The sequence below is a fragment of the Canis lupus genome, chromosome 12, assembly GCF_011100685.1.
Source record: "Canis lupus familiaris isolate Mischka breed German Shepherd chromosome 12, alternate assembly UU_Cfam_GSD_1.0, whole genome shotgun sequence".
Classification (NCBI taxonomy): domain Eukaryota; kingdom Metazoa; phylum Chordata; class Mammalia; order Carnivora; family Canidae; genus Canis; species Canis lupus.
The window spans coordinates 72,139,365-72,162,019 of record NC_049233.1 but is presented as its reverse complement, the minus strand read 5'-3'; the positions used below and the strand labels follow the sequence as shown (position 1 = coordinate 72,162,019).

General features: G+C 47.1%; 1 protein-coding gene across 1 annotated transcript in view; it reads left to right on the top strand.

The window, feature by feature from the left end:
- The window catches only part of FRK (fyn related Src family tyrosine kinase), a 96,310-nt gene that overhangs the window by 59,575 nt on the left and 14,080 nt on the right, over positions 1–22,655 (top strand). The window contains exons 3-4 of the mRNA XM_038555010.1: positions 19,006–19,169; positions 20,742–20,910. Of these exons, the coding sequence (XP_038410938.1) occupies positions 19,006–19,169; positions 20,742–20,910 (333 nt within the window). The remainder of the gene's footprint in view (positions 1–19,005; positions 19,170–20,741; positions 20,911–22,655) is intronic.

Here is a 22,655-nt window from a genome sequence, read left to right as displayed (position 1 = left end):
ATAATACGCAAACAGGAGACATTTCTTGAAATTTGTAAGAATAATTAAATGCAAGCGACAATTAAATATGTGTTAATAAAACTCTTCTGAGTTAAAAAACAAATCTGTGCTTGTGGATTAAGAGCACTCACATTGTTGTTCGCAAAAAGATCCATACCTGGTATGTCTTTTCCAAAATAATTTGCTGTCAGGGTGAACAAAGAATTCTGTGAGCATCCAGGGAAAAAATGATTTCAAAAGAATGAAAATTAAGTTGGCTTCAGAATTTTTAAAAAAATATTTTATTTATTTATCCATGAGAGACACAGAGAGAGAGAGAGGCAGAGACACAGGCAGAGGGAGAAGCAGGCTCCATGCAGGGAGCCTGATGCGGGACTTGATCCTAGGATCCCGGGATCATGACCTGAGCTGAAGGCAGATCAACTGCTGAGCCACCCGGGCTCTTTTCCATACCCCTTTCCCCTCATACCCAAATTCAGTATAAACATTTAAAAAAAATGAAGGAAAAATTCACCAGTGATGAAAGACAAAAAAAAACAAAAAACAAAAAACAAAAAACAAAAACGAGAAAGACCTAAAGAACCCACAAGATAGACTTTCTTCTCCCCCGATCTTATTGATAAAGTTTAAAAGGTAACTGTGTACTTTCACCTGGATTCACCAGTTTTAATACTTTGTGATGTTTATTTTCTCTCCGACATTCATATATTGATCACGTAGACGTTGACACAGAGGTCACAGATACCATGTTACTTCACCTTTAAACACTTTGATGTTAGTATGTGTGTCCCCGGGGGTAAGGACCCACTTTCACGTTATCACAACACCAGTATCAATCTCAGGAAATTTCACACCCGTAGAACAGTGTGGCTATTATGGCGAGGGGACTCCAGTCCCTCCGAGTGTCCTTGCTGGCCCCTTGTTTCTTTATTTGTGTTTTGATGCCATAAAGGATTATGCATTGCATTTGGTTATTGAACCTCGTTAGTCTCTTTTATCCGGAAGAGTCAAAGCTTTGAGGATGTCCTTTGCATACCCCATAAAGTCCTCTCGGCCTTGACCTTCAGCCCTTCAGAGGACCGCGCAAGGCCGCCTCCCAGCCTAGTCCTTGCTATTCTCTCCTACTGTGCTTCCGGCCGGACGACCCCAGCTACTGCGTGCCCATGCCTTGTACTGCCCCCGTCTTCCTAACCCTTTTTTCTTCCTTTCTGTGAGCAAGGTACTTAGGACTTAGCACAGTGTCTTGCAAGTAGAAAAAATTTTTTTGATAAATATCTGTCTACTAAGGGTTGAATTGTTTTATTTATTTTTTATTTTTTTTTGCAGTTGGATTGTTTTAGTAGTTTGCTACCGATTTTTTTTCTTGACTCGCTTTTCTTCTTTTTTCCCATAAAGATTTATTTACTTAATGGAGAGAGAGAGAGTGAAAGGAGGAGGGGGGCAGGGGGAGAGGGAAGACGAGCAGCCTCCCTGCCCAGTGGCTACATCCTTGATCCCAGGACCCCGGGGTCACAACCTGGACCGAAGGCAGATGCTCCACCGCTGAGCCACCCAGGGATCCCCAGAAGAGAACAATTATTTCCTGGATTAATAAGGGAGGACATTATGGGGAAATGAGACAACAGTCAACACTACCTAATAGTGAGTGGAAGTAAATGGAAAATAGTGGGCACAAAATTAATTTGTTTTTGTTCAGATAATGGCCATTGTTAAGAACCTTTCTTACTTTGACAAAAATCAGATGATGCTCCTTAGATTAAAATGGGAATTATGGGGACATCTGGGTGGCTCAGTGGTTTAGCGTCTGCCTTCGGCTCAGGGTGTGATCCTTGAGTCTTAGGATCCAGTCCCACGTCGGGCTCCCTGCATGGAGCCTGCTCCTCCCTCTGCCTGTGTCTCTGCCTCTCTCTCTCTCTCTCTCTGTATCTCTCATGAATAAATAAATAAAATATGTTTTAAAAAATTGGAATTATGGGGCACGTGGGGACTCAGTCAGTTCGGGGTCCTGGATTGAGTCTTGCATCAGGCTCCATGCTCAACGGGGAGTCTGCTTCTCCATCTCCCTCTGTTCCTCCACCCACTTGCACTCTCCCTCTCAAATAAATAAAATCTTTAAAAAAATGGGAATATTTTGAATACTTGGACAAAGTAGAGATCTGTAAATTATTCATCCATTACTACTGGTGCTTGAATGGCTATCAAGGCAGTACTAGGTATGATTAATGTGATCATGAGAAATCCAACATGAGTTTTATTTTTGAATAGCAGGACAGTGCCAGAGCTGAGATTTGAACTCGGGTCTCTCTAGACCTTGAGCCCAGGTAACATATAAACTTAATTATCTCAAACTGGGAAAAAGGAGAAAGATTAAAAGAAAATTGAGCAGTGGAAGACAGAGGAGGCAAAAGGGAAGAACATTCGAGAAGGCATGGATCGAATAGGAAATTAATCTTGGCTCTGGAAATGAGTCAGTGACCCACAGGCCTTCTAATTCTTCCTCTTTTCCACTGGTCTTGGGCATTCTCGTCCAGTTTATACTTCAGGGAAATAATGACTAATTAGATGTTTGCATTTCAAGGCTGCCTGAGTCTTAAGCATCTAATCAATTTCTTTTTAAAAAAGATTTTATTTATTTATTCATGAGAGACAGAGAGAGAGAGAGAGAGAGAGAGAGAGAGAGGCAGAGACCCAGGCAGAGGGAGATGCAGGCTCCATGCAGGGAGCCCGATGTGGGACTCGATCCTGGGACCCCGGGGTCACGCCCTGGGCCGAAGGTAGATGCTCAACCCCTGAGCCACCTAGGGGGTCCCTCAATTTCTTTTAGTTACTTTTGAATGGCAAAAAAAAAAAAAAAAAATTGACAAAAAATCGAAAAAAATTGAAAAAAATCGAAAAAACCCCGTAGAATTAAGGCTTTCAGCAGAGTCCACGTGGTGTTTATACACAGCGACGTCATCTGCGATGCCAGATGTCAGGTCCGCCTTATTTTAGGCCTGAGGCTCTGCTGGCTCCCCTAGCCGGGCTCCCGCAGCCGCGGCAGTTGCAGGTGCAGGTACAGGTGCAGGTGCAGGTAAAGGGCCCTCGCTCCGGGGCTTTGCTCCCTCTCGCCACAGGAAACAACAAGCCATGACGGCGACAATCCAGGGAGTTTCTGTTTCTAGGGGTCACGACCCAGTAACTTACAGGAAGGGGAAGAACATAGAACATCGGGTTTTAGGTGAAAGCACATTTCAACCTTAAGAGAGCGCCTGTGCTGTAAATGAAAACACATCCGACTGGCAGAAATTTTACTTTATTAATGTCAAAGAATTCATGGAGGTACAGATTTTCTTGGGGCGCCCGGGGGACTCGGTCGGTGAAGCATCTGCCTTGGTCTCAGGTCGTGACCCCGGGGTCCCGGGTTCGAGCCCCACGTCGGGCTCCCTGCTCAGGGGGATCTGCTTCTCTCCCTCCTTCCTCCTCCCCTCCGCCCCCCGCTGATGCTCTCTATCTCTCTCTCTCCTTTGTCAAGTAAATACATTAAAAAAAATCTTTAAATTTTTTTAATGATTCAGGTATCTACGTACTATGTGGTGGGAGCTACACAGAGTGTGTTCATGGTGTGAGGAGCGAGCGGAATAAATACAGTCCAATGTAATAAATTAGTAGCTCTGATTTTAAACTGTGTCTTTAAAATGATACATGCATATTAGCTGCTTTGTGACTATTTATCGGCTTCACATCCATCACGAAGTCATTCCTAATGCATTTTAGAAACATGCTTTGCATTAAGTCATTAGAAACCTCGGCGCAGGAGCTGCGATCTGAGAAAGTACTCTGTTGTCTTCAGAGCCCGTGCACGGCAGGCACTAAATTTATTTTCCTATCTGTGTTAGCAGGACAGGAACTTTCTTTAAATCCCTTCTCTTTGCAGGGCTAGCCCCTTGTCACCTTCAGAAGCCTTTACAAATGTTTTGCCAGAAGTAAACTATGGAGGACGCGGAAAGCATAAAAGGAGAAAAACAGACATCATATTCCTATTTTTGTATGATTTTAGTAAAACATCATTTTCGGTGTATCTCTTCTGTGTAAAGACACTCCTACAGGAAAGACATCCATATATTTACCCTGTTACTCTGGTTTCTACGAGAGTAAGCAAATAGCTGAAATCAAGGAAAACACGTCGCTGGACTATGCAGGGTAACGATGGGTTGGAGTAGAAATGAGAATTTCTTTCTTATGCCGGCAATTTGAAAGAAGTCTGGGAGCTGAATTTAATGCTACAAATATCTAGGCTGGGAGGGCGAGGGCCTCCGTGCTCTGGCTGGACTCTCACCTTGCAGGTGCCATGGTCTATGACTGTGAGCCTTGCAGCCTGATTGGGTTTGGATTCTTCCCCTTTCATGGTGTGGCTTGGGGCAAATCACTCAGCCTCTCTGTGCCTCGGTTCCCTCTTCAGCAAAATGAAAATTAAAAATGGTATAGGGGATCCCTGGGTGGCTCAGCGGTTTGGCACCTGCCTTTGGCCCAGGGCGTGATCCTGGAGTCCCGGGATCGAGTCCCGCGTCGGGCTCCCTGCATGGAGCCTGCTTCTCCCTCTGCCTGTGTCTCTGCCTCTCTCTCTCTCTTTCTCTATCATGAATAAATAAATAAATCTTTAAAAAAAATGCCCCCAGGTGGCTCGGTCAGTGAAGCATCGGCCTTTGGCTCGGGCTGTGATCCTGAGGTCCTGGGTTCGAGTCCCGCATTGGGCCCCCTGCCCAGCGGGGAGCCTGCTTCTCCTTCCACCCCTCCTCCATGCTCTCTCTCTCTTTCTCAAATAAATAAATAAATGAAATCCTAAAAAAAATATATACAGTGTCCACCTCTTAGTGGTGATCTTTGGATTAAATGAGTTTCTATAATACAGAGAAGGGACTTAGGGCATTGCCTGGCAAAAAGCAAGTGATATTTGATATATTTGTTGTCATTAGCATCAAACCCGAGCAGTAATGAGCCTTCAGACCATTGGGCCCATCGTGGCAGCTTGCGGTCGTGGCCTGACGGGGGGCCGTGGAACGTGCTCTTTGCCGTGTGGGATGGACCTAAGACACTACTGGTTTTGTTCTTTTCTCTGGGAAATTTGTGGTGTATTTTTGGCATTTTGTTTTGTTAGCTTTGGTACTTCAGGTGGTAAAAACCAAGGGTGAGGTCCCGTGATGGAGTTGCCGTCGGGGTGGGAGGGAGCCCCAGAGCCCAGAGCAGACTCTCAGCTCTCAAGCCCACGTATCATCATCGCGTGCAAACGGGTACGACCCGCCGTGGCTCCCCGGATCCCCCAGAGTCTTCAGGTTTCATCTGTTGAGGTTGCCTCTCAGCTTGCTCTCTCCGAAAGTGGAAATCATAGTTTTTCTCCGCCGCATTCAAACGTTGCGACGACTTCATTTATTTCCGCACGGCTCCTGGCTAGCATAGTGGAATTAAAGAATTTGAACTGAAAAGGACTTTCGGGTCATCTGGCCACAACACTCATTTTACGACAGAGGGGACTGGAGGTCCCGTGGGGTGAGTCACTCATCCAGGGTGGCACACGGAGCTGTGAGCAAGGGGCAGCTACCATCTGAATTGGGTCTTTTGACATCTTTTAAATATTACTCAGAAATCACACTGCTTTCTTTAACATGCCCTCTGGTAGTCAGTTTTTGCCCCTAAAATTGAGTTGTTTAGTCCTCCGCACGAGGGTGTTGGTGGGTGGTGCTTGGCGAGGCTCTGTCTGTGCGGCCCAGCCTGGGCCTAGCTCCTCGTCTCTTCCCCTCCAGGCTTGGGGCCGAGGGAGCCGCAGTGGCTGTCAGGGTAAGGCGCTCTCGGGGTGGAGAGCGGGGTGGGGGTGCAGCCAGAAGAGGAGGGCGAGCCGTTCAGACGGCTCAAAGCTTCCGCTGGGAGGTGCCATAGGCTGTGATTGCCCCCACTCACCCCCCCCAGCCACATCCCGAGTCAGTGAGGTGGGCAAGGATGTTACACCTATTGGAAGCCACAGCAAAGACCAAGGAAGAATGATTTATTGACGCGCCTTATATAAACAAAGACAATCAGAGGGTTCAAAATCCAGTGCAGGAGGCACACAGTGAATATTGAAAGGGTTCGGGACAGGCTCCCACCCACCCCGCCCCCGACCGTGTGCCACGTTGGCATATGGATTACTTTGAGCTGGAGGCACTTGAGACCTTGGGGGCTCAGGAGAAACTCTTAAGCCCAAAGAAGAATCTAAATTAGGGCTTTTCCAGAATACGAGGCGTTAGCAAGATGCTTTCTATCGGAGTGACCCACCTGTACGGCAGGGCAAACGCCTAAGTTCTAAACACCTGCTCTTCCCATCACCCCGTGACGTACATTTCCTTCCCCTGAAATCCCAGACCGCCCCCGCCCCCGGCCCCCGACCCCGCTTCTCTGTAGTCGGGGACGACATAGAGACCTCACGTAATTGGCTGCCTTTGGAGTTCCCACGTCCCTGTGAATTCCCCGCACGGGTGCTCCGTTCACGTTGATTTTTCTCCTGTTAATGTGTCTCATGTCAGTTGGATTCTTGGTCCAGCTAGAAGGGCCTCTGAGGGGGTGGGCACGGGGAGGAGGTGCCTGGGCCGGGCCTTGGGGATGAGCTTGTCCCTAACAGGTAAGTGGAAGGGCGTGGCGGTGGGGCTGCCAGGTGTGCCCGCAGGACGGGAAGCAGCGAGTGCGTGCGGGGCCCTACACCTGAGCGCCTAAGCCTCGCGGGTAGGGGCAGCGGAGAACGGCCTCGAGGCTTCTGAACCGAGGCAAGGGGACACCGGGGAGCTCTCAGAAGGAGAAAGCTGGTGCAGATCTAGGTTGGCGGGAGGCCTCGGGTGACCGGCACGGGGGCCGCGACGGGGCCAGGAGACAGCAGCCAGGGGCTCCTCCCAGGCGGCAGCGGCGGGTGAGGACACGGGGCGGGCCTGCTGCCCAGCCCAAGGGGGAGGAAGCCGGGGACCCCAGCCAACCGGTCCAGCGGGCCGGGGCTTCAGGACGGCAGTGCCGGTCCCCGAGGTACAGTCCCCCGGCCCGATGTGGGTTGAGATTGGCCTTGGCCCGTCGAGGGCCCGGGGGCCTGGAAGGCAAGAGCGGGTGCAGCGCCGCAGAGGGCCGGGCTCACGGCGGTCGTGACGGTGGGGCGATGGCCTGGGTCACGGCGGCCCGGGAGCAGCGGGTCGCAGGGGGACTGAGGAGGCGTTTCCAGGAGGCTGGGCCCGAGCTGCCCGCGGGGGACCCTTCCCGGCTCGCCGGCACCGTCCTCGTCGCCAGAGTGCACAGGTTCGTCTGCTTCCAGGGCTGTGAGCGCCTTCTCCGGCGGCCTGGACGCTTCCCGGCCGGCCCGCGGGGACAGCTGGCGTGGGGGCCACTTGGCACAAGAGCGAGCCCTTCCGGGTGTCGTCACCTGCGTTCCAATCGCCGCACGGGTTTCCCTGCTTTGCCCCACGGCCCAGTTACTTGATCTCCCCGTACACTTGGGTTTCTCCCCCATGACGTCCGGAGGAGGCATCTGTACCCGGCGTGCTGGCGGGATTAAAGGACCCGTTACCTGGAGAAGCACTGAGGGCGCAGCCCACGGAGGTGCTCGGGAGGGTCTGGCCGTGTGCTGCTGTCGCGCTCGGGGACGGTGGCCTTTTGCACAGAAGGTCGGAGGTGTTGGGCCACCTCGCATTGGAGCACGAGCTTTGAACTTTTTCTGGGGGGGGGGGACGGATGACGCTGAGTGCTCACGCGGTTCACCTCTGCGCCCCGGAGCCGGTGAGCCCTCAGGAGGGTGCTGGGCCGCCTCCCGGGTGCGGCCCGTGTCTTCGGCGAGGTGTGCGCTGAGCAGCGGCGGGCGACGTGCCAGCCCCAGAGCCTCGGTGGTCGTCAGCAAGCGCTTCTCTGAAACAAACAGCAGGACGTGGCTCCTGGCACGCGTCCTCATTCACCTCGAAGAAGGTTCCAGGAACGAGAGCTACCGCCTCTTGGAAATGTGCGTGAATCGTGAGCAAATCAGCAATCGTCGTCACGCGTGTGTAAGAACAAGGGAACAAGTGGAAGGACACGATAGCCTGTGATGAAAACAAATTTGCTAAGACGCCAGAAGCTCCTTTGTATTTTCGCAAGAAGATAAAGATTCATTTCAAGGCATTTTAATTCTCATTCATTACACTCGGCAGCGACTTCCGAGCTGGCTCCGTGTAACGCGTCCGCTGGTCCCCGGGTGGGGACGGCGAGGAGCCGGGTCCGGAGCCCCCAGCACGCGGAAAGCTTCCTGACACTTTCGACGGAGTTCATGTTTTTTTTTTTTTTTTTTTTTTTGCAAGGAGGGAAAAGAAAGATGCCGTTCGCAAAGCTTCGAGATCTAAAACATTCTCCTGAGAAATCAGTAAATTACTACTTGGTTAAAACACACAGACCAGGAATCGGGAAATAAGATGCGGTTCCCGCCGTCGTTCGCTCTCCCCGCAGGTGGCTACCCTTGGCTCCCAGCCCTGCAGACGGCTCACGGCTTCAGAACTCGGGGTTTGGGGTATTTATCCCCCCACCAGTAAAGGGGAGGGATTGAGACGAAGTCACCCTTAAAATTTCTTCTTGTTCACACATCGCCGCCTCTTTTTGCTGCTAAGACGAGGAGCGCGTGCGGACTGTCTGCTCTCGTGCTGTTCTTTCCGAGGCGTCTTCTACAGTCTGAAAGCAGCGTCAGCCCCCCCACGGCCAGACCCCCCGCGCCAGCCTCTCCCGTCGATGGGCAGCTCATCCCCAGGGCCCCGACGGGCAGCGGGTGCACCTTTTCCTCATCGTCCCACGTGTGCATGCGTTTGCTCACTCAGGAGGTTTTAGGTTGGCTTACGGCGCTGAGACACGATGTAAACTACGGCGGGACATAAAGAAGGACAAAAATCAATGAAAAAGAACAGAGGAATAGATTTTGCTGAGCTTCTAATGGGAGATAATTACCACAGTTTAGAAATCTGTTTCGCCGCGGATTCCCGGGCAGATAAGGCAAGCAGGGAAGCACGTGCGGCCTGTCACTGGCTCACGTGGGGGAGATGCGTTCTGTTCTGATTTTAAGCATCAAGTTCAAAAAGAAAGAGTTCCTGGGGGTCTTTGTACAAAGAAAATGCCAAGTATGGGGGCAGCCCCCCCCCTGCCGGGGGGCTCAGCGGTTGAGCTCCTGCCTTCGGCCCAGGGTGTGACCCCAGGGTCCCGGGATTGAGTCCCGCGTCGGGCTCCCTGCATGGAGCCTGCTTCGCCCTCTGCCTGCGTCTCTGCCTCTCTCTCTGGCTCTCAGGAATAAATAAATTAAAAAATAGTTAAAAAAAGAATAATACCAAGTATCAGCATAGACAGCCTTGTGCTGAACGTGTGGACCCCACGCGAGCACTGCTTCTCTAAAAAAGCCTGAACATTACGTATTTGTTCTTGCTTCAAGTCCCTCTACCTTTATTGCCCTCTACCTTTATTTCAAGTCCCTCTACCTTTATTGGGGCTGGAAAACAGAGGGAGGAAAATGCCCACAGACCAGCCGATCTCTTCGATCTCTTCGCGTCGGCCGAGGGGGTCCTCTTCGCCCCTGTGCCAGCGCGGTTTTCCCGGGGAAGCTCAGCTGGGCTCCCCGCGCGGCCCCGGGCCCCGGGGTGCGGGACCTCCCGGCGCAGCCTCGTGACCCCAGTTACACTGTTCTCTTAATTTTGTGTCCCTCTCATTTCCTTCACACATGATGTCTTTTCTCATTGCTCCATGATTTTTACGATTATATTCTAACTCTCCATTTTCGGATGTACTGCGATTTAGCAGTCATTTGGCGCCATAAACACGCTGCGGTGAACGTCCTTTTTGCGTCTTGCTTTTCCTATTTTGGATGATGAGCTGCGTTGCGTTTCCCACGTAAACGCTCTTACTGACCGTCAGGTTGGGAAGGGGCCTCCGGCAGTGGACGCGATGAGAGCCAGCCTTGCGCGATGTGTCGGTGAGTTTGTGTTCAGAAGGCTGCTGCTGTGGCACCCGTTACGTTTTCTGTGTTTTCTTTCTTTTTTCCATGTTCTGTGTTTTCTGGACGAGGACCTATGTATGGGAGAAATTTCTCTCTCATTTCAATTCCAGGAATAGTGGTTTTTTTTTGTTTGTTTTTGTTTTTTGTTTTTGTCTGGTTTTGGTTTTGAGTCACAGCTGATGCTCCGATTCTTCAGGGAATCAGGTGACGGCTGGATTTCCCTCAAGGCCCGAGCTGCCAGGAATGCAGAGAGGCCCCGTCTTCCACGAGCAACCAGCAACCCTGGATCCGAATGCAAAGCCTGCCGGCCTTGTTCCTGGAGTAGCATCCTTTTGTCCTCCTTCCTTTAGTCACTTACTCTAGATTTTCTTCTATTTTGATAATTTATGCAAGCCTTTGAGTCTTTCTGGAACAAAGCATGCATGTAGCGAAATAAATGCATGTCAGTATTTGGGTTATTTCCTTAGGGTAACTTCTGAAAAGTGGAAGCACTGACTCTCATGTCACATTAAATCTCAGCCCAGTGAAAGATTTTCTGTAGGAAACTGAGATAATATAATCCAAGCATGTAAATTCCTGGTGATTTATTGCAGATATAATACTGAGTGAGATGTTAGAGTCCCGAGAGGAATAAAGAGTCAGCTTGTTTCCTGGAGACTTTTTCTGCAACATTAGATGATGCAAATGCCGTTTTCATGGGAAACTGCGGGAGACGCTTCCCAGTTATCTGGAAAAATATTCAGTGTGACAATTACGCATTATTAATTAAAGAGATGCTCATTTTCTTTTCTTTTTAGTTCGTGTGTGTGTATGTGTGTGAGTGTGGGCTCTACACCCAGTGAGGGGCTCGAACTCACCGCCCTGAGATCAAGAGTCACATGTTCCACCGGCTGAGCCAGCCAGGTGCCCTGAGATATTCATCTTCTTAAGATTTAACTTACGTATAAACAATACAATTGTTCTGAGACTATAAGAGCCAGCTTTGAAGGAGCGTCGCTTACTTTTGGAAAGAGTCAGACCGTAGGGGTCTTGAGGGTAAGACCAACGTGGTTCTCAAAAACGTCGTAAGTACTTAGTATATGGTTCAGGCTCATGATTTCTGGGCTACGTGGTACGGAAGAGACCGTCGATTTTTGTGTGTCAGGGTGACTGATGGTGCCATCTTTAACTTATAAAGGTCTCTAGTGATCGCACATGTCCTCAAACAGTATTTTTAGTAAGTTTTCTTACGTCAACGAATGAGAACATTCTCTCTTAATTGCTCTTCACTTAACTTAGCCTATCAGTTTAATAGAGGTGCTGACCAACGTCTACAGCACCCTCAGCTAAGCCTGGCTGGAAGGCGTATGTCCTTAAGGATCCGCTAGTTGAGATGGATGCATAAAAATAGTTGCTCGTTCCCTTTGGTTGTGTTGTGTGCGTTTTTTTTTCCCCAGATAAGGAGGTAACAGCTCTTCCCCACGATACTGCTTTAATATTTTAAGACAGATGTACTTTCTCCTTTCCAAACTATTCATGTTGGGATCCTACTCTATCTGCTGTAGAACAATATAGAGTGTAAAGTGAGTGTGTGTCTTGAGTTCTGTTTTATTCTACATATATCTATTTTTAAAGATTTTATTTATTTATTCATGATAGACATAGAGAGAGAGAGGCAGAGACACAGGCAGAGGGAGAGGCAGGCTCCATGCAGGGAGCCCGACGTGGGACTCGATCCCGGGACTCCAGGATCACGCCCTGGGCCAAGGGCAGGTGCTAAGCCGCTGAACCACCCCGGGATCCCCTTGAATTCTGTTTTAGTGGAGATACAATATAATAGCTCAATGAAGTGTTATTTGCTTATTGGTATAGAGCAGCCGTAGCATGATTTCTGATAGCTGCGGCTATCTTCGTAATAGTTTTGAAAACTACTAATAAACGGGAGTTTCCAAGCTCAAGAGCTCTCTCGCACCGAATTAATAGCAATTTCGTCACTTAGTGCCCTTGGTGGCCATTGTTGTGCAAAGAGTGGGAAATTTTACTGAAAGTGGCTCCTTTTGGTTGACAAAGCTATTCGATAATGCTGATGTTCTAATACAGCACTCAGACATTGCACATTTAGATGTATCTATCATCCTTTGTGAATAATGACACTCAAACTATCCCTGTGGGGGTATAGAGATAAGATCATTATTCTCATTTTCTAGATAAGGAAACTGAAATGAAATTCCTTGCCTAAGGTCAAAGAACAAATCACTGGTGGAATAAGATTAGGGCAGCGAGTTCTTGCTTTTCAACCCATTGTTCGATCATCTAAGCCTTAGTGTTTTACTCAGGACGGGAACAGATTATTATCAGTCAGGAGGAATGAGGCTCTGCCCAGATGATGCCAGAAGATGAGCTGAAAAATGAAAATCCGCTCAATCAACCATTTGTTTATCTATAAAACGCCAGACTGCTCATTTCGCCGACATTTTTCACTGGAGCCACTAGCTTGTCTCCGTGACTTGCAGACACAGTCTGGAGCTTTAATGTTCTTGTTGTATTCGGAAGTCCATTTCTGGAGGTTCTGTCTTTTACAGATCTAATTTTGGAATATCTTGGGAGTTCGTACTGATTTATTTAGCAGGTAACTGAGTAAGACGTTAGTGGTGTGGTGCAAGGGGGACAGAGCTCCTTGGAAGCGCTTTTAGGGGAAAACTCACAGCACTGCTTTGTGTAGCGTCAGACACACCCTTTCCTACCGTCAGGGACAATCCCAGGTGAGGAGAATATAAAGTCAGGAGAAAGCTGAGTCAGAAAGCTGGACTTCTCTATCTGCCATCAACCACTTAGGGAAGCACTGGAGCCTGGCAAAGAGGGCTGCAAATGGGAGATGCCATCCCTATCGCACAGATTCCCCCCGAATTAGTCGCCCTGGGTGTGAAGGTGGCCGCGTCACCACGCGCCCTGTGCCTCGGCCCTCACAGAAGTTCGTGAGAAGACGTAGTTGAATTCTTCCAACGTTCAACAAACCCTCATCGTCCTCCTCCTTCATGCTTACCTACACCTCTGCAATATATCCTAATTCTTGGACATGTTCTGGTAGATTAATCTGTTGACAGGTGAAACATTTTCCCCCAGGTCAAACGGCATAAATGAGAGTCAAGATGTAAGCTCAGGATGCCTGGCCTTCTAGCTAAATCCATTCAATCATGATGCTCCTGACTTTGTTGATGAATGGTTCCATTATATTTTATAGTTAGCCTTATGGTTTTTGCAGATGAGCTACTAGAATGCGTAACTAGTCTGAGCTCCGTCACTGGCGGTGAGAATGGCACGAACATGATCATTCACCGATAGTCCGTAGAATTTGCAATAGGTTTGGCTCAATCACAAAGATCACAGTGAGCCAGAAAAGGAATAGAAAAAAATTCATCTCTCCCTAATTCTGAGACCCCCGGATTTCAATCTTTATCAGGAATGACCACTCGCAAATGTCTGGACTCACTACTAACGGATTAAAACCACTTTTAAAAGACAATCATGTATTTTGGACTTGATTACTCGAGGATATAATATTAAAAGTGCCTTCACCCTGATTAAAAGGTATTGAATTTCCTCGATGTAGCTTCTGTGGTCTAATTTGTAGGTTATAGATGGATGGATGGATGGATGGATGGATGGATACATACGTACAGTCTTCCAGTCAGATAAATATCTGGGCTGTCAGAGATGGAATAGTTATTTCTGGGTTATGTATGCTGCAGAAATATAAAAAATAGATATAAATTTGAATGACTGTTCCTCTAATAGTATTTATATTCTGGGGCGAAGAATTTTCCCTTTAAAAGTAAATTTTCCCTTTAAAAGTAAAATTTCAGGGAAGTGTATCTTGAAATATTTGCATAATTACCTATTTAATTGTGCAGCAGACATCAGAAGCTTATATTTCACTTCAAATTCAAGAGCTGGTGAATCGTCATCCATGCATTTAGCAAATACTGATGTTATTTGTTAACTCTGTGCCAAGCTCCGATTAGATATTGGCTCAAAACGGCAGAGCCCCTGCCATCAGGGAGCTACCTCTACTGAGATCACTACATTCACTATTATTATTATTATTATTATTATTATTATTATTATTATTTTAAGATTTTATTTATTCATGACAGAGAGAGAGAGAGAGGCAGAGACACAGGCAGAGGGAGAAGCAGGCTCCATGCAGGGAGCCCGACGTGGGACTCGATCCCGGGTCTCCAGGATCACACCCCAGGCTGAAGGTGGCACTAAACCGCTGGGCCCCTGGGGCTGCCCTACTTTCACAATTAAATGGGGTGATAGGAGGGAGCTGGGTGGGGAGAGGTGCGTTCCATAGGGTGGGTGGAGAAGGGTGGTTCTGAGAATTTAAACTGAGACCCAAAGGAAGGGGCCTGGCTAGGGCGACGAGATTTGTAGGAAGAGCATCCAAGTGGTGCGTTCAAGGTTCTGAGGTGAGAATTCAGTTTTTGAAAGGACTGCAACGAGTAAAGGGAATTCAGGGAGAGAAAGCAACAGCCATCAGAAATGGTTGATTACTAAGGTGGAAACGATTGGAAATTTGCAGATTTCTCAAAGCCTGCTCTTTTATTTTAAGGATGGGGAAACTGAGGCCAGGTGAGATTGATGTGTTTTTGGTCATATACGAGTTAAATTGTAACCTGGGTCTTGCATTTCCTGATCTATTGCTTTTTCTTTTTTTAAAGATTTTATTTATTTATTCATGAGAGACCCAAAGAGAGAGAGAGAGAGAGAGAGAGGCAGAGACACAGGCAGAGGAAGAAGCAGGCTCCCTGCAGGGAGCCCGACGTGGGACTCGATTCCGGGACCCCAGGGTCACGCCCTGGGCCAAAGGCAGACGCTCTATTGCTGAGCCACCCAGGGGTCCCGATCTATTGCTTTTTCTATTAAACAGAATTACTTTTATTGTGCTTGAGAACTCTAAATGTATTGCAAAGTATTGGTTTTTACAGTTGAGACTTGAAACCTTGCCAGAGTTGGCAAACATTTATTTAGGCTTTCTGTATAATCAATAACAATTGCCAAAGCCATATCAATCATTGTGATTTGCATCCCTTATTAAGAAAATCACAGGGAGTACTTTAACCCTTCAGTCGTTTATTGATTTTAGTCTCTAGCTTGGAAATCCTTAGATCTTTCGTGGCACATCAAAAAAGGAATTCCTGCTTATGTCTAATTTCCACACAGTCCACTTCAGGTTGAAACCAGGTATCGTCCATCTTGTTTCAAAGAGGGGGATTTTTTTTTTATTGCTTCCAGTCATTTGTAATTATGACCCTATTGGCTTGCTAGACATCTCAGCTATAACCTACGCACTTTTCTGTTTGATAAATGGCAAAGCTTGAATTCCCAGGCCAATCATATATGTAAATTGCAGGTATACGTTCTATTTAGCTACCGTTCTACTTCTAATATTTTTATTACTTTGTGGAGAAATGAATTGGGCTAATATTGTTGACAATCCTCCTTGATCTTTTTGCTAGACTTTTAATCCATATATAGGAGTTGGTAAAACCTTCCATTTGGTGATGATTATACAGGGCAACTAACATTGTTCCAGGAGTCAAGGACAGTGGGAATGGTAACTTGACAGACCAGCGAGTCCAAGAATGTGTTGCAGATACTTCAAAAATTGTAATTTAGGTAACTTATATGGTGGGACGCCTGGGTGGCTTAGGGGTGGAGTGCCTGCCTTGGGCTCAGGTTGTGACGCCAGAGTCCTGGGATCGAGTCCTGCATCGGGCTCCCTGCATGGAGCCTGATTCTCCCTCTGCCTGGGTCTCTACCTCTCTCTCTGTGTCTCTCATGAATAAATAAAAACAAAAATTTTTTTTTAAAAGAAGCTTATATGGCTTTTGGAGAATCCAAATGTACTCCCACCCTCCGCCCTATAAAAAACTAAAATATGTTTTTCTGTATGCAGATGATGTGACTCTTTTTTTCAGTTTTATTGAGGAAACAACGAGAGCATTATAAGATATTTAAAGGGTACAATGTGACGATTTGATATACGTATACTTTGTGAAAGGATTACTCCCACTGAGTTAATTAACATATTCATCACCTCACATATTTACCTTTTTTGTCATTTAGAGAACATTAAAGTTTTTTTTGAAGTTCTCTGTTATTTATTTATTATTTATTTATTTATTTATCTATTTATTTATTATTGAAGTTCAATTTGCAACATAGAGCAAAACACCCAGTGCTCATCCTGCCAAGTGGCCCCCTCAGTGCCCGTCACCCAGGCACCCCCACCCCCCGCCCACCTCCCTTTCCACACCACCCCTTGTTCGTTTCTCAGAGTTAGGAGTCTCTCATGAAGTTCTCTGTTTTCTTAAAAAATATTTTATTTATTTATTTGAGAGAAAGAGAGAGCACAAACAGGGGGAGGGTCACCCGGAGATGGAGAAGCAGGCTCCCCGCTGAGCAGGGAGCCCAATGTGGGGCTTGATCCCAGGGTCATGACCTGAGCTGAAGGTAGGTGCCTAACCTACTGAGCCCCCCAGGAGCCCCTAAAAAAATTCTTTTAAACTGATGTGTGACATATGTAATAAAAGTACACGATTTGTAAGGGTTTGGTTTGATGAACATTCAGAAGGTGAATATACCCACGTAAACCAGCATCCAGTCAGGAAAAAGAATCCTACTGACCCGCCAGTCTGACTCCGAATATCAGTCGTTCTGCTAGTTTTTCAATAATGGCTTAAGTAATGTTTGTGAGATTCATTCATGTCGATGCATTTATAGTTTATTTACAAGCCTGTATGGTATTCCCTGGACAAACATACACCAGTTTCTTAGTCTCTCCTACAAGTTGATGGACATTTGGATCGTTCCCCGATTTAGACCCTTACAGACGATGCTGCTAAAAGCGTTCTTGTCCATGTGTTTTGGTGCACATGTCACACATTTTGTTGGTTATATGCACTGGAGTGGAATTGCTGTGCTATAGGAATGATTATGTTCAACTTTCGATCATGACAGTTTTCTAAAACGACGGTGAAAATCACACTTCGTCGTCTGTGTATGAGGGTTCCAGTTACTCTGCTTCCGTGGCAACACTTGGTATCGTCTGTTTTTTTTTTTTTTTTACTTTAGCTGTCGTGACACGCGCGGATTATTTTGTAAGGAAAACCTTGTCCCAGCCATCAGCGCTCCCTCAGTAGACCTCCAGGCCGGGGCTGAGCTGTCTTCTACTCAGTCTTCTTTCCTTTCATGAGAACAGCGCTCCAGGTTGCTGGGTTATTGAAGCCCAAGTTTCTGTAGTTAGCAAGGAATTCAGAATAACCTGTACGCCTGGTAGAGGCCGCTCAGTTCTTACCAGTAACTTTGCTAAATGAAAGAGCAGCTTATGAAGTGCATTAGTCAGTATTCAACTGCAAGTGCTTTTCTTCTTTTTAAGATTTTATTTATTTATTCATTCATGAGAGACACACAGAGAGAGAGAGAGAGAGAGAGAAAGGCAGAGACGCAGGCAGAGGGAGAAGCAGGCTCCACGCGGGGAGCCCGACGCGGGACTCGATCCCGGGACCCCGGGGTCACGACCTGGGCCGAAGGCAGGCGCCACACCGCCGAGCCCCCCAGGGATCCCTGCAAGTGCTTTTAACATCACCTCCCAGCCCCTCACACTAGCTTAAGTGAAAAAGGTGACTCGTTGATTCTTCTAGCCGAGAAGCGAGCTCGGGGCTCCGGGGCTCAGCTTCACTTTCCACACCAGGGAAAGGGCCGCTCGGCAAAGCGTCTCCCTGCCAGGCCGCGAGGTCCGGCCGGTGGCCCCAGCTCCCAGCCGTAGCAGACCCGGAGACCCAACGGCCGCCGTAACCACAGGCACCTTCCTGCCCTCCCAGAGCCTCCCGGCACGAGCCCCGGCGTGGAGTCCTCGTGGCTCTGGGCCGACGTGGCTTGGCTCAGGGCTGGCCCCGCGCCTCTGGGCCACAGGCTCTTAGCGGGGCGGGATCTCGGAGCAGGAGCAGCGTTGGGTGCTGCAGCCAGAGGAAGGGGAAGTCGGTGGCGGGCAAGGCGGCGGAGCGTCCACTCTGCGTCAGAGGGTCTGAAGCCCGTGTGCGTCTGTGCCTTTAGCCGTGGCAGCCCTTGGCCTGGACGAGGCCCGGCGCAGAAAGTAGTGTGGTGGCTGCGGCGTGCGGGGCCCTGGGGCTCGCTGCTGGCGTCGCGCTTGGCCGGCGTGTTGGCCCAGAGGCGCTGAGTGTTGCCGGGAGTCCTGCGGGCCCTGTCCCGCCCGTCTCCGCGTCCACGCTGTGGGATCTCCTGGGAGACCGTTCTCCGTGGTCTCTGTCCCAGGTACAGCTGAACCGTTTCTAGACAACCTTTGCCATCTTATCCTACGGTGTTTCTGAAACGGATAATGTTTCCTTCTTTGCATTGCTAGTGGGATGGGTCAATTTTTTTTTTTTTAAGTGAGCTCAGTGCCCACTGTGGGGCTGGAACTCACAACCCTAAGATCAAGAGTCGCCCGAGCCAACCAGGCGCCCCTAGAGTGAGAGTCAGTTTAATGGCTTGTTTTAATCAAGTCCAATAGGCCTCCAAGCCTAGCTTTTTTTTTTAGTGATGACCTCACTCCTTTATTTTTATATTTCCTTTAAAATGTGATTTCCCAGGGCAGCCCCGGGGGGCTCAGCGGTGTAGCGCCGCCTTCAGCCCACGGTGTGATCCTGGAGACCCGGGATCGAGTCCCACGTCGGGCTCCCTGCATGGAGCCTGCTTCTCCCTCTGCCTGCGTCTCTGCCCCTCTCTCTCTCTGTGTCTCTCATGAATAAATAGAAAAAATTAAAAACTAAATAAAAAATAAAATGTGATTTCCCAATTCCTTTCCCTTTTGATTCTGCTATTTAAACTTCCTGAAGTCTTCTCTGAAACCAATTTGCGAAATAAGTAGAACTTAGGAAAATTTCGTTCCATGCATTAAAACCATGACCACAAAATAAGTAAATCTGCTTGGCTTTGGCAAGAAGTGTATTATTAACAGGACTTCTTTTGGGTTCCAGTTTTAGACGAAAGGGTTGTGAAGCACTACAGAATCAGAAGAATGGACGAAGGGGAGTTTTTCCTTAGCCAGAAAAGAACGTTTCCAACGCTGAATGAGTTTGTGAGCCACTACACCAAGACAAGCGACGGCCTGTGTGTCCAGCTGGGAAAGCCATGTTTAAAGGTGAAATGCTTCCAAGCTGTGTTCCTTTTGAAGTTAACTTCTTTCCTTCAGATACTGGAGTCATGAGATCTTTCTGTTCAGGGAAAAAAAAAGGTCATTCGATCACCTGAGGCACAGATAGGCAAACTGTGGCCTACGAGCCGATACGGCCCCACACTTAATTTTTTAATTTTAATTTTATTTATTGGAACATAAGCTTAATGCTCGTTCATTTACAAATTGTCTTTGATTTTTCTCTGTACAAGCAGAGTTTCACAGTTGCATCAGAGACCTCATGGCCCACGAAGAAACGGAAATATTTACTATCTCATTCTTTTCAGAAACAATTTGCCAACCTTTGCCCCAAGGCACTCGCTAGAGACAGGGTTAGTCTGGTATCCTGCCCCTGGAGCAGTAACTGAGATGGGTGGAGGGAGAAAAAAGTGCCCACAGATAATTCTCATGTAGATCTGTATTCAAGAATATTAATGTGAAATTATTAGACTCTACCTGGTTGAGTTGTATGCATAGAGGTACCACTTAACTACCTGTTCTAATCGTTTGACCAGGTCAAAAAACATTTATAGGATTTATCCACATCTATCATTATTCAGTTGTTGCTTGTTTTACCCAGACTTATTTAAAGTTAGGTGGTGGCCTTACACTGTCGTGGGGCAAAACCTCAGCTCCTCATCAGGGTTCGGGCCTCCCGTACCCTGTGCTTTATGTCTGGATGATCAGCGAAGGGCTCCTGGTAACGTCCGACCAAAATTTTATGGACAAGTAGAAGCTGAAGAATTTTGTCCAGTATGTAGGGAATTTCACTGACTTAAATCTTGCCGAGTGAGCCTGCAGTTTTGGTATGAGTATGTGCGTGTTGGGTGGTATGGGCATGACCCCACAAGAATATGTAAGCTCATGCTAAGAATAGCTTACCTGATGCAAAGATGTGGCTTAAAAAATACTCAGTTTAGCCAATATTGTTGAATTCTGGTGGGGGGGCAAAGTGTTCACAAAGAAGCATTCACCCTCTGTGTACTCAACCTGCTGATGATTTGGCGGAGGAGCTAAGGTAATCTCTGACGGTAGATAGTGAACTAGACTATGAACTCTAGGAGGGCCGGGGTCTCGTTTTGTTTACAGAATGGCATCTTGCTGGTGTTTGAAAAACATGTACTCACTAAATGAACAAGTACACGAATGAATGGACAAGTGAATAAATGAATTTGAAACAAGATGAAAATTTTAAATGTGCAAAAATATATGCTACATATGGTAAATGCTGTAGGCCAAAGGATTTGGGAAGTCATTGTGAAGGAGGTGGAACTTCAAATGGGCCTTAAAACGGGGAGGATTTAGCTAGGCAGAAAGACAGGAAAATCGTGCCAGGCCCGTGGGAGGGTGGCATTGGGTGTAGGGTGGGCCAGATGGACATCATTGCTTCCCATTTTAAAGCAATTAGAATAGAATGTACAAGGTTTTGGTTTTTAAAAATGGCATCTTTTTAAAAAGTGCCCAGACTATTATTTTCAACCAAAAAAAAATTGTCAAATCCTTTTTTCTTATAATTATTCTGATTATTCCGTGAAACAGATACAAGTGCCAGTGACTTTTGATTTGTCGTATAAAACCGCGGACCAGTGGGAGATAGACCGCAGCTCCGTGCAGCTCCTGAAGCGGTTGGGATCTGGCCAGTTTGGTGAAGTGTGGGAAGGCCTGTGGAACAACACCACTTCAGTAGCAGTAAAAACATTAAAACCAGGTATGAGGATGAGGATGTCAAGGGCTAAATGTCAGATGTTGATATTTAGAAGCTCCCCTTGCCACGGTAAATGTCCAAAGGGTCGCAGGACAGTCAATGCCGCGCCAAGCAGATGTTGCGGTCACTTTCTCTGGGCCAGGAGACAATAAAGCATAATATGCTTTATTTATTTATTTTTTAAAGATTTTATTTATTTATTCATGAGAGACACAGAGAGAGGCAGAGACATAGGCAGAGGGAGAAGCAGGCTCCCTGCGAGGAGCCCGATGCGGGACTCGAATCGAGGACCATGGGATGATGACCTGAGCCAAAGGCCGATACTCAACCACCGAGCCACGCAGGCGTCCCCATAACATGCTCTAGATCGTAAGGGCAAGAGCATGAGCCTGCCATCAGCGAAGGCTTGAAATATCCCCAGTGCAAGATTCCCACCAAGCATCACTTCTCTAGAGTTAGAATTATCCCTCTTCCCATTTTTTCCTAGCCTTTGTTAAAAATACTGACTTTACTGAAAATACTTAAATCAATGGAACCTTGGAGATCTTCAGGGAAAAACAATTTTGTTAAGTACTAACTGTTTATGGCTGAAAGGTAAAATGGTCCACCTAAAAGCCCTCATGTTTGGAAATGTAGGAACGATTTTTTTCTTCCATCTTCCTTTTTTCCTATCGTGGAAATTAAAAAGACGCTAAAATCATATTTATTCAGCTCGTCATTAGCCCTTCTAATTTAAAAGCAGGATAAGAAAATTTAGAAAGAAATCAAGTAACTTTCCTAAGACTTACTAGTAATATGAGCTGGAACAAAGTTTTTTTTTTTTTTTTGGAACAAAGTTTTAAACTACTCTATGCCTCAGTTTTATCATTTGCAAAAAAGAGGCTAGAAACCAGGCCAACCTAACAGGATTATTATGAAGATTAAATCAGGTCATTAGTGCAAATGCTTTGAATAACGTCTGGTTCATAGTAAGGGACCAGGAAAAACTGTTCTTATTTTAATTATTCTTATTGCTGTTATTATTGTCATAAGGTCGGTCGGTGGCAGAGCCGGCATTTGAACTCCCATCCAGCCCTGTGGCATCACCCCAGGGAAGTGACGTTTTATGAAAGTGCGACACTACCGTAGTGGCCTCACATCTACGTCTAATAACGCAGGCGGGAGTAATACCCAGAGGCTAGAATATAGTTCTCTCGGGGACCTTCACGCTTTCCCTAACCCGGAATTCCTAAGGTTTAGAAATTCTCCCAGTGGCAGGAAGCGAGCGTCCGGGTATTGCCGGGTAGCGGCTGGGGTAACACCATGGTTCCCAAACTGTGTGCCGAGGCACGTTGGGGCCGCACGGGGAATTTACGAGGATGCCTCAGTATATTTAAAAGTTTTGGGGTCAACAGCTTGAATACCACACAGTTCGGTATTAGATCATGTTACATTCCTTTTCCTGACGTCCTATCTTCGCGAAAATGGGTTTTGGGTGCTGACTGGGATCACACGCCAAGACCCACGCAAAAAACCAGCCTGGAACAGGAGATGAGGGTGGCAACGTTCTATCTGTTTCCAAGACTTGAGAGATTGTCCTGGGCCCCGTAGATGCATGTATCTCTTAGTAATTGCGGTTAAGGATGAAATAAAATTTAAAAATTATTATTATTATTTATTATTTATTATTTATTTTATTATTTTTTCTCTTGATTTATCTAGATTACTTTTAAAATGGATATTAAGTTGTTAGGACACAAGTTAAGTTA